At 32.9% G+C, this 11,792-nt stretch overlaps 1 protein-coding gene across 1 annotated transcript; it reads left to right on the top strand.

Annotated features, from left to right (window-relative positions):
* The first annotated feature begins 7,077 nt into the window (after positions 1–7,077).
* On the top strand, positions 7,078–10,010 carry LOC18050887 (pentatricopeptide repeat-containing protein At2g13600). Its single transcript, XM_024191301.1, has one exon. The coding sequence runs from the start codon at positions 7,174–7,176 to the stop codon at positions 9,376–9,378; it is 2,205 nt and encodes a 734-aa protein (XP_024047069.1). The 5' UTR covers positions 7,078–7,173; the 3' UTR covers positions 9,379–10,010.
* The last annotated feature ends 1,782 nt before the right edge of the window (positions 10,011–11,792 follow it).

The raw sequence follows: 11,792 nt of genomic DNA, 5'->3' as shown, positions 1-11,792 counted from the left end.
TTTTGCTATTATTTTTTACAACGGGAACTCTCTCTTGAGTATACATTGCGTCTCTTTTTTGCATGCTTTTGATTAATATAGGATAGTGTACCCAGAGTTTAACGTACGGGTAAGGGCAGCCTGTGGGAGAACTACTTGCAGGTGAATTTGGCATTGAATTAAGATTGACTTCTAGGAAAGAAAACGGTGCGTCCATTGCCGCTTGGAATGAATGGTTTTTCTTTTTGCAGGGGCTGTCAAGGTAGCGTCCCCGAGATGATAAAGGTGAGAATGCAGCCACTTCGGCCTTGGCCGAAGTGGTGGGCTGCTGCCCTCACAAGCATTGTGAGGGCAGCGGTTCTAGCCCCCACAAAAGTATTGTGGGGGCTAAATGTTCTTTATATCATTCTCCCTTGTTAAATGCAAGTGGAGTATGGACATCCTTCCCTGTGAGGGATTATTTGTATTGGGCATGTACTTCATAGAATTCATTGTAATAATGTAAGTCCCAATCATGTATATCTGATTGTAAATATCAGTGTAATATCTCTGCTACAATAAGCAGTTGTTGTAAATATCTGTGTAATGCAGTAATCTGATGATTAATCAGTCTCAAAAAAAAAAAAAAAAAAGTGAGAATGCCACTTAATGAATTTGACTTGGACGTCATAATTAAGACAAAGCTTATGTTACATTCGCTGTAACAAACAGCCGATGCATATGGGTGGGTGGTTAGATTTTGATATTTTTTAATCTAATTAATGAAAATAATTTTAACCTAAAACGAGGTATGGATGTAATAGTTTTTTACAAAATTTTTATTTTGAATCACATATTTATTTATTTTTTTAAATAAGTCCTCATTAATTTTATATAACTAAATGATTTTGTTAACCATCTCTTCTATATTTATTCCTAAAATTTTTAAAAGTTTTTACTATATTTTTATAAAAATCTAAATAATTATCATATTCATAAAAATTTATAAATCCTGAATATATATTTACACATGCATTTATAATTTCTTATCTCTCCTGAGAATAAACTAGATTTTTTTTTTCTTATATATATATATAATCTAAAATTAGCATCTTGAATTATACTCTAATAAATTACTAGAAAGATGTTACAATGAATAAATCATTAGAATCTCTAATAAATTTACAAAATATATAAACTAATAAGTTACCACATTCTAACTATATACAAGAGGATTTTCTTATGAAAAAATTTAATCATTTGATCCGATCAATAATTCAGACATGCGGGAAAATAATCAATTGAATTGAATTCCACTATATTTATAAATAAATTAGGAAACCCAAATTTATTTATAAATGAAATAGAAAAAGCAAACGATACCACATTCTAGGTATATACAAAGAGAATTTTCTTATGAAAGATTTTAATTCTTTGATCCGATCAATGATTCAGACATGCGGGAAAATAATCAATTAAATTGAATTTCACTATATTTATTAAATAAATTAAGAAACCCAAATTTATTTATAAATGATATAGAAAAAGCAAACGAAATGTTAGAAATTAATAATTTTAATAAAGAAAATATAAAATAAATTAAAAAGTTGAGATTAAATGAGTAAAAAATTTAATAAAGTTAAACAATTAATAAAAGACTTCAATATTGAAGATCATGCTATATTAAAGTAAGAAATCATTAATATAATGAATAAAAACTCAATAAATATAAGATTAAATAAGTTAGAGATTCAATTAAATAGAATAAAAACTTGGCACTGAATTTGCTATAAATATAAATGAAAAACTTAAAAAAACATTGAAGTACAATTGCAGTGCAGCTTGGTTGTAGCTTGGGGTTTAAAATAAAACTTTAAAACTTATTAACTTTTATGAGGATTAAAAAATTTATAGCTGTAAGGTACAGCCGGTGTAAGATAAACTCTGCCCATAATTAATAATGACAATGGACAACGGTGCCCAGTGACAAGTACAACACCACTCATAGCTTTTCGGAAGTCCAAATATTGTTCTAATCTGGTGTGGTTGATAGCTGGATTCCTAAATCTTTCTGGTGATGGTTATATATGGGCAGGTTGAATCCCTAGTTGCAACATTTGTGTGGCTACCGATGAATTATATTGTCGGCCTTATTACAGAAATATTAGATGGAAAACATGAATAATTTTGATGTAGGAAATTTTAGAATTTTTATTATTCTAGTATTTTTTATTTTAATTGGAGTCTATTATGGTATGTAATTTAATATTTTATTTTTATTATAATTGTGATTTAATTTTTCTTTTTAAATTAACTTAGCAAAGTAAGTTTATTTTAGGGAAGTGAGTTTTCTTTATTATAAATAGAAAGGTCTTATTATTGTAACTTCAGATTCAATTATTCAATAAAATCTCTCTTTTATAATTCTCTCTAGATATTATTTATCAAAATCTCTCTTGTGGAGTCATTTGAATTAGAGCGTCATCTAATATTACTTTATATGTTATTAAAAATCTCATTGAATCGTTTGAGTTAAAACAAAATCTAATCGCCCTTCATTTAGAGTATAAGCTAATCGTGTTGGATTGATCCAATTTCCTACCCTATCATTTCCGCTTCCGCTACGGCGGTTCCATCAAATTCGGCATTTACCCATATGTAGGGCTTCCCTGTCTTTGCACTTCTCTTTTTCTTGCCAATGTGAAATTGAAAATGAGTGGGCTGTGATGCGAAAGTGTAGGTGTGATCGATTATGGTCCCAACGATACGTACCCAACAATCTACACATAATCAGTTAGTTAAAATATCAACAAAAGTTTGTCATATGATATATGATGGTATTCGGGTTGTTAAGTATGATACGCTAAAGATACCACAGTCACAACTAAGAAAAAAAATACTTAAAGAATAAGAAACTAAACATATTTTTTAAGATATTTTCAAGTTCATTTTTTCTTCATATTAGTAATCTCATGTGAAGTTTTACCATATATATATATGTGTGTGTGCATTCTCTTCAAAATTAAAACGAGTCAGAGGAAAAAAAAAAAAAAAAAACTAAACTTCGTTCAGAATTCTATTAAATGGTTCACAATGACTTTCTCACATAATAGTTTTTCCTCTTGAAGAAAAATGAGAGAATTGTTAATTAGTAGTAGATTTTTTTTTTCATTCAAAAGCTTGTGACTATCATATCAGTGCAATAACAGATGAAGTAATTAATTAGATGATTCGAGAACTTAGTAAGTTGATAAGTTGGGTAAGCCCATAACGGCTCTACATATCTCTAGACTCTAGTATTTTTTTTTTTAATTTTTCCTTCCAAATTTAATGCTCTAGACTCTAGTAGTTTAAAAATTTTCCTTCCAAATTTAATATAACATGTAAAAAACTTTAAAAAAATTCAAATAAAAATCTGAAAAATGTAACATTAAATTTAGAGAATATTGTAGTGTAAGAGAAAAATTGGATGGCTTATAATACAACTGCTTTTAGGCGACCTGATGATGGCGGCGACCTCATCATTAACATATGGACACTTGGACAGTCTCGGTAATCGTTCTTCTACAGATATTTAACAACTAGCTGGGATTACGTTACTGGTGACGAAAATATTGATTTGCCAATATTAAATAGGTTGAAATTTGGCATGTTGATTGATTAATTAACCAATAATCCAACAATAACAAAAAATCCAAAATTAACCAAAACAATTCATTTTGCTCGAGTAGGTTAGGCTTGACAATCTTTAGAGTTTTCAAATTAATCAGCAGCGTCTCTAATTTCTGTTTGCCATTTTGTTGGAATGTGGTGTAGTTGCTAACTAGCCAAAATGCTCATCTACGGTGCCTCTGCATATGGGCAAGCTCAAATCAATTGACCTTTCACTGATACATTGCCGCCTGCCAAGGATAAGGATAAGCTAAGAAAGCAATTTTCGGACATATACGGCCCTCATGCACGGTGAATTGTAATTTACGCGATTAATTGATTTAACGGCTATATGGTTAAGTGATTTTATAAAGAGCGAGACTATTGGCACCACCCGTCTAAATATTTTTTAACACTTTTTTTTAATTAATTCTATTAAATTATTTTATAAAATTATAAAATTCTTTTAACACCTCCATCAATGACAAAAATACCCTTAAGTAACACTTATTATGTAAACGCCATTTTCTAATAATTATTATTAAACTTCATTTCAACAACAGGTTCTCTTCCATTTAAAGAAAAAAATAATGAGTTTTCGTTTTCTCCATTATAACCATTGGTGATAAATTTCTCACTCGATAATTAGAGAAAAAAATCTTTTTAATTTTTAAAATAGAAAAATTATTTGACTATTGAGTGGGGGTTTAATTAAAAATTTTCCTAATATGTAATTTTAATAAAAGTTAAAATTGTAAAATAATTAAAGAGGTTTTAAGAGGTATTTAGAGGGGTGTCAATAGTCCCACTCTTTTATAAATTATGAAATTCATAATTTAATAGATAAGGGATACAAAGATATTAGGGAAATTTATCCATTTGACTACTTTCCAACTTTTAATATAAAAAAAGACCACACTTCAGTTTTCTTACAATAGCAACCACTTATAAAGCTCTCGAACCAAACTACCTATAAATTCTCCAAACAAACATTTCGCCCAATATTATCTAACTCTCAAGCAACAACCAAACACCTGCACACACCACCAAAACACTCCTCATTTCACATATCCCACATTATCCAGCTATCACTCAACCTCCCTTTTATCCATCTCACATTCATCAAACTAATATATTTATCCAAGTATTGAAGACAAAATCAAGCAACAAACTAAATAATAATAAGAAGTTAGGTTAATATTTCTTCAATCTTTATCTTTTATTTTTTTATTGGGTTTCATACAAAGATTAGTCGCTCATTTTATTATAATATGGGTACATTAAATGGTTAATACGAGGTCATAAATTTATAAATTAGTAAAATTTAGGCAAAATCTGACGAAAATGAATTTTGAAAGATGTTGAAGACGAAACCCAGAATCCAAACGACAAGTACCTATTGCCCTGGCGACAAAATTGTCGTCCGGGCGACATACATGTGTCGCCTGGATTTTGGTATTCGTTATCCGGCGACAAAAAAGTCGCCTAATATACAATATTGTCACCTAGGCGATAGTGTTGTCACCCGAATCATCCGAATTTATTGATAATTAATTATTTATTTAATATAATAATGTTATTCTTTGCAATGTTTTTAATAAAATAGTTTTATTATTTTTCATCAGGTTAATAGAGTCGATAGTTCTTAAGATGTATTTTGATGGAGTGTGGGAGACTTTGGAGGATGGTCGTATGGAGTATGATAATAGAAAAGTTACTGCATTTTGTTTAAAAAAAGATGCAACATTTGAACAATTTATTGCAAAGTTATATGGAATTCTGAAAAAAAAGTTCAATTGAATATTCCCTCACAATAAAGACAAATGTGAAATCAACTCATCCGACACAACCCACTAATTCATTGCCTCGGTCTACTATAACTTGTGGTTGGTGTGAGGAGCATGACCATAACCGGAAGACGTGTGAGAATCCCCTTCCAGTAAATTTGCATTAATGGTGTTTTAGTGTGTTTGAAGATATATTTAATTTTACAAATTGTATTATGTAATTTGGAATGACTTTATCACGTAAGACTTATGGGAGGATCTTATTTTGATTAATCTTGTATTATCTAAATTTGGAATGACTTTATTACGTTGATTATTTATGGTGTTATGTTATTGATTATAATCAAGCAATTGACAACACTCGAAAAAATAGGGCGATAGGCTATCGCCCCATGTCGCACGCGACAAATAGCTAATAGACACTGTGGCGACAGGCTCGTCGCCCGAGGGACACTGCTTGTCGCCCGATTTTCCAAAGAGTTATTTTTTTCTTGATTTTGTCAAGTATTATGCAACTCTTTGGAAAATCGGGCGACAAGCAACGTCACTTGGGCGACATCTTATATTGCATGCGTAAAGTTGTCAACGGACAATGTGGTGACATGCGCGTCGCCTGGGCGACATAGTCTGTCGCCTGATTTTCCAGAGAGATGTCCATTACTTGGTTTAGTCAAATATTATGCAGGTCTCGGGAAAATCGGTGTCACTCAAGCGACAAGCCAAATTTTAGGCAACACGGGCAACCATCCACGTTCTTGATTGGTCGGCACACCAACCTTCTCTTTAGCCTCAAAATAATTCTAAGTTTAGATCAATAATTTCTTAGAGGCATTTAAACAAACACTTGGTGTGCCATTTATTAGATATCTTAATCTTAAAAAACAAAACTCTCATATTTTCATACCCAATACACATCCTAATAATTAACTATGATCAATGATGAACCAATAAGGCAATTTAAACAAAATTTTATTCTAAATTAATGAAAAAAAATCAAGAAAGTGCCTAAGCCACCGAAACCGTAAGTGAAGGAATTTGCTAGAACCAAAATAACTCACACCCGTCGCTAGAAGTGAAGGAAATCGCCGCTGGAAGTGAAGGAACTTGACGGAACTCAAGAAACACTGGAAGTGAAGGAACTTTGTATGGGTGTAGTTCGGGTGGTAGGAGATGTTTTTAGGTGAATATTGAGCGAAATGTTTGTTTGTTTTGTTTTAAAAATTTAGGGGTAGTTTTCTTAGAGCTTTGTGAGTGATTACTATTGTAAGAAAAATTAAAGTGAGATCTTTTTTTATATTAAAATTAAAAAGTGGTCAAATGGGTAAATTTTCCAAGATATTAAGACTCGAGTTCGGATTAAAATGTTGGAATTCTTAATATTATTAATTTGTAATATTTGTAAGTCTTTTAATTTTGAAGGAACAATGATTAAAATATTTTAATAGACACTTTAATTTATAATTAAAATTAATATTTTATCGTTCGTGCATCCACGTAGTTAGCAAAAGCACTTAATCTAAAGAGTAATGATATTTAAACAAAAATAATTTTAACATAATGATAATGTAAAATGGCACACAAAACTGGGTTTAACTTATTATTGAAAAAATAATTAAGGTAAGAAAATAAGTAGTTATTTGGTTCAGCACTTACCAGCAAGTTTTCCGAAACTGATAACATATTTTGGAGTTGTGGCCGTAAAATCGGAACAAAATTTCTCGCCAGTTCCTCCTTAATTTCTAGTCAACTAACTGAACTACCCGTTAGTTCTTACAACATGAAAGCTTCTTTGAGAAGCCTCTTCTCTATCAACCCCGAAACAAGTTTCAATTCTTACATTGAGACGTGTCTCTGTCTCTTAAAAGACATCACAAGTCAAAACTTGGTCATTCAAGGACGTGCCCTCCATGGCCATCTAATTAAAACAGGGATTCATAAGGAGAGATATTTAACCACTAGGCTTCTGATAATGTATCTAGGCAGCAGAAAATCTCTTGAAGCTAATGAGATTGTTAAGGATCTCAATGGGTTTGATCTTGTTGTGCATAATTGCATGATTAATGCTAATATTCAGTGGGGAAATCTTGAAGAAGCTCAGAGACTGTTTGATGGAATGCCTGAAAGAAATGAGGTCTCTTGGACAGCTTTGATTTCGGGTTTTATGAAACATGGACGAGTTGAAGAATCAATGTGGTATTTTGAAAGAAATCCTTTTCAGAATGTGATTTCTTGGACTGCTGCGATTTGTGGTTTTGTTCAAAATGGATTTAGTTTTGAAGCCTTGAAGCTTTTCTTGAAGCTGCTTGAGTCTGGAGTTAAACCAAATGAAGTTACCTTCAGTTCTATTTGTAAAGCTTGTGCAGAGATAAATGATTTTCGGTTGGGGTTGAGTGTTTTTGGGTTAATTTTTAAGGCTGGATTTGAAAAGCATGTATCAGTGTGTAATTCTTTGATTACATTAAGCTTGAAGATGGGTGAAGTCGATTTGGCTAGGAGTGTGTTTGATCGGATGGAAAAGAGAGATGTTGTTTCTTGGACTGTAATACTAGATGTATTTATCGAGATGGGAGACCTAGGAGAAGCACGTAGAATCTTTGATGAGATGCCAGAAAGGAATGAAGTTTCTTGGAGCGTGATGATTGCAAGATATAATCAGAGTGGTTATCCTGAAGAGGCTTTCCGACTCTTCCGCCAAATGACTCGATATTCTTTTAAGCCAAATACCTCGTGTTTCTCAATTGTTCTCAGTGCATTGGCCAGTTTGAAGGCTTTGAGATCAGGGATGCACGTTCATGCCCATGTTTTGAAAATTGGGATTGAGAAGGATGTCTTTATTAGCAACGCTCTTATTGATTTGTACAGTAAATGCGGAGAAACTAAAGATGGACGCTTAGTATTTGACTCTATTGTTGAAAAGGATGTGGCCCATGTGGTTTCTTGGAATTCTATGATTGGTGGTTACGGTCTGAACGGCCAAATGGAAGAAGCCAAGGAGCTGTTTGATAACATGCCAAAACGGAATGATGTCTCTTGGAGTGCTATAATTTCTGGTTATTTAGAACATAAACAATTTGATTTGGTGTTTGCTGTATTCAATGAGATGCTTTTGTCGGGAGAAATTCCAAATAAGTCCACATTCTCTAGTGTGCTTTGTGCTTCTGCAAGCGTGGCCTCGTTAGAGAAAGGCAAGGACCTTCATGGAAAAATAATTAAACTTGGGTTTCCATATGAAGTTTTTTTGGGAACTGCACTCACTGATATGTATGCAAAATCTGGGGACATTGAGAGCTCTAGACGGGTTTTTGATAGAATGCCTGACAAGAATGAAATAAGTTGGACTGTTATGATTCGAGGGCTTGCAGAAAGTGGTTATGCAAAGGAATCTATAAATTTGTTTGAGAAAATGGAAAAAACATCTATCACCCCTAATGAGCTCACAATCCTATCAGTTCTGTTTGCTTGTTCTCATTCTGGTTTGGTTGACAAAGGACTTAAGTACTTTAACTCCATGGAGCCGATTTATAATATAAAACCAAACGGACGACACTATACCTGTGTGGTGGATATACTATCTCGATCAGGTCGTCTATCTGAAGCTGAAGATTTCATTAACTCTATGCCATTTGAACCTGACTCAAATGCATGGGCATCTCTACTAAGTGGTTGTAAGACTTATAAAAATGAGAAGATAGCAGAGAGGGCAGTGAAGAATCTATGGAAACTGGCAGAGGAGCAGCCGGCAGGATATGTGTTGTTGTCAAATATTTATGCTTCGGCTGGGAGATGGATTGATGCTATGAATGTAAGGAAATTAATGACAGAGAAAGGATTGAGGAAGAGTGGTGGCTGTAGTTGGGTTGAAGTGAGAAATCAAGTCCATTTTTTTTATTCAGAAGACGGATCACAATCCCAAGTAACTGAACTTCATGGAGTTTTAGAACTTTTAATGTCTGAAATGTTGGTTTGTCAGGAGTCCTACTAAATGAAAGCTTAACATTTTAGGGTAGAATCAAAGAGGTGGATTCTAGAGGATACATTTATATTCTGTCATGATCGTCCGCATCCAAAAGTAAGCTTTGGAGTTTGGAGAGGTGGTAACACAGGTTGCTTACTAGTTAGAGTGCAAACTCACATCCAAATTCATACTTCTGACATTCCAGTTAAATTAATATGTATGTTTGTATATTGTTATATTGTTAGACAGTATTTTCAGCAATAGAATGGTTCCAGCGAGGAGGTTGTTCTCGAGATCAAAACACTAGAGTTTTAACAGAACTGTCTGCAACTGCCCAGGTTCATGCCAAATTGTGTGAAATGCTAGATCCTTTTGCTGGAGGATCATAGAATCTGGTCGTTGAAGTATAGAATACTACTTCAGTGAGTGTCCGGATAAAGCCAATTTAAGGTATGTTTCATGAAAATTACATTCATCATTCCACCTCTATCACCTTCAACCGTGTCGTTGATTTAGTACAAAAGTGAGTTCATTGCCAAGCTGACATCAAGCATGTTGTGGAATATTTGAATCAGCATCCTAAGACCGAGTTGTTACTTCTAGATTTCAGAGCTCTAAAATTTATGCTGCTGCTTCTTCAAATGCCATTCTCATAGGACTCCACCTTTCATATTTTAGATTTAAAATCTGGTATATACACATTGTTGTTATATTGAACTTTATGTTAACTCATGACCCCAATTTTTATCCCATCAAGCTGAGTTATTGTTTCCTTCTGCCTTTTCTGTTTACTACATATGTTATACAGAGACTCACAAATTGAAGTGAATCTGAGGCCTCGGACTTTAAAGTAAAATTAAAAAAAAAAAACCGATATACTAATGGTATTAATAATTTTTTTTTCCCAATACATAATAAAGTTTATGCACTTAGTTTTCCTAGTGTAGTTCTTGATCTTAGATAAATTTATTAATCTTAATTTTATAAAAACTTCCTTCAGGAAAATTTGTCAATTGCTAGAGACTTTTTACTCAAATATATCATTTTAGTGTTCATGACAAATTGATTAAGAGCTAACTTTTGGGATATGAATAGCTGGTCGGTGAAGATAAATAGTTACAAATAAATCCTGTGTCACACATTATTGGATGCTCAGAAATTCCCCAAATAGTGGAGATCTCCTTAACGCGACGGTCAAACGGCGATGCAGTAGAGTACACGGCCACTAGAATCAAATCTCTCCGTGATTGCCACAATGCATAAAAAAGATGGCGGTGCACCTCAAATTTCTGTCGTTACCTGGAGGCATAATGGGAGCTTCGGACATTTAGGTGGCGTGTGCACCGCCGCCGCATGACCTCGGTAGCCAATTTTGTTAGTAGCTTTGAAGAGACTGGAAAGATCTGAATAAGATCGTGTGGCTTCTAGTTTACTCTTTCCGTTGCTGGCGACGTCGCCGTCTCTTTCTCCAGCGACCGGAAGCCTCTTACCTAAGAGCGGATTCTAAATAATGATTGCTATTAAATAGTTCGAACACGTTTCCCATCAGTCATGACCACGCACACCAATTATTCAGTATTTTATAAAATTTGGTAAATATCAATAGAATTGCACGCGAACAATTATTCAGTATTTTATAAAATTTGGTAAATATCAATAGAATTGCACGCGAACATACAAATCAAAACTCATGCCGCAAAGCATAAGCTGTTAAAAAAAATAATAATAACAGTAGTAGATGGAGGTTTGAAACACTAATCGAATACGCTTTTTCTAAAACGTTGATTGTCCCCCTCTCAATAAAAATTGTTTATGGGTTTACTGACAAGTCTTTTTAGGATATGACAAGTTTTTTAATGTGAATCTACAACAAATAAAAGTGAAGAATTCACTAAGAAAATATGAATACTTTATATCTGATAAATTTTTCTAAATTATAGGAAATTGGCAAAGGTAAGAACTATAAAAAATTAGATTATAATTGAAAGTCATCTCCCTTATCTTTATAGTGACTTTTTAACACCAACACCCCACCACCAAACATTGTGATTTTTCAATACTCCACCATCAAGCATCGTGACTTTTCATAATTAGATTTGACCAAAAGATCCCACCAAGCATTATGACTTTTCATAATTAGATTTTTATTCTTATTTGACCAAAACACAACAATCCCCCACTTGGTCAAAAATGAATAAAAGAGACACCAACAAAAAATATTACAGAGTTTATGCATAAAGAAAGTATCTTTCGAGTTGAACCTTACCTTAGTATAAGTATTACAAAGTTTAGTTGAAATTCGAGGTAGCTTAAAGCTTTGAACCAATTATTTCTATATGACCAAACCGGTAACACCATACACACAACTACTTTTGTGTTTATATTTTCACATTATTCTCACTTAGCACTTTTAATGGCCATGTGCTTTTCTTGTTTCATGA

This window comes from Citrus clementina, unplaced genomic scaffold (assembly GCF_000493195.1).
Source record: "Citrus clementina cultivar Clemenules unplaced genomic scaffold, Citrus_clementina_v1.0 scaffold_2, whole genome shotgun sequence".
NCBI classification, from domain to species: Eukaryota; Viridiplantae; Streptophyta; class Magnoliopsida; order Sapindales; family Rutaceae; genus Citrus; species Citrus x clementina.
The sequence above is the reverse complement of the archived record's forward strand: the minus strand, read 5'-3'. Positions and strand labels throughout refer to the sequence as shown.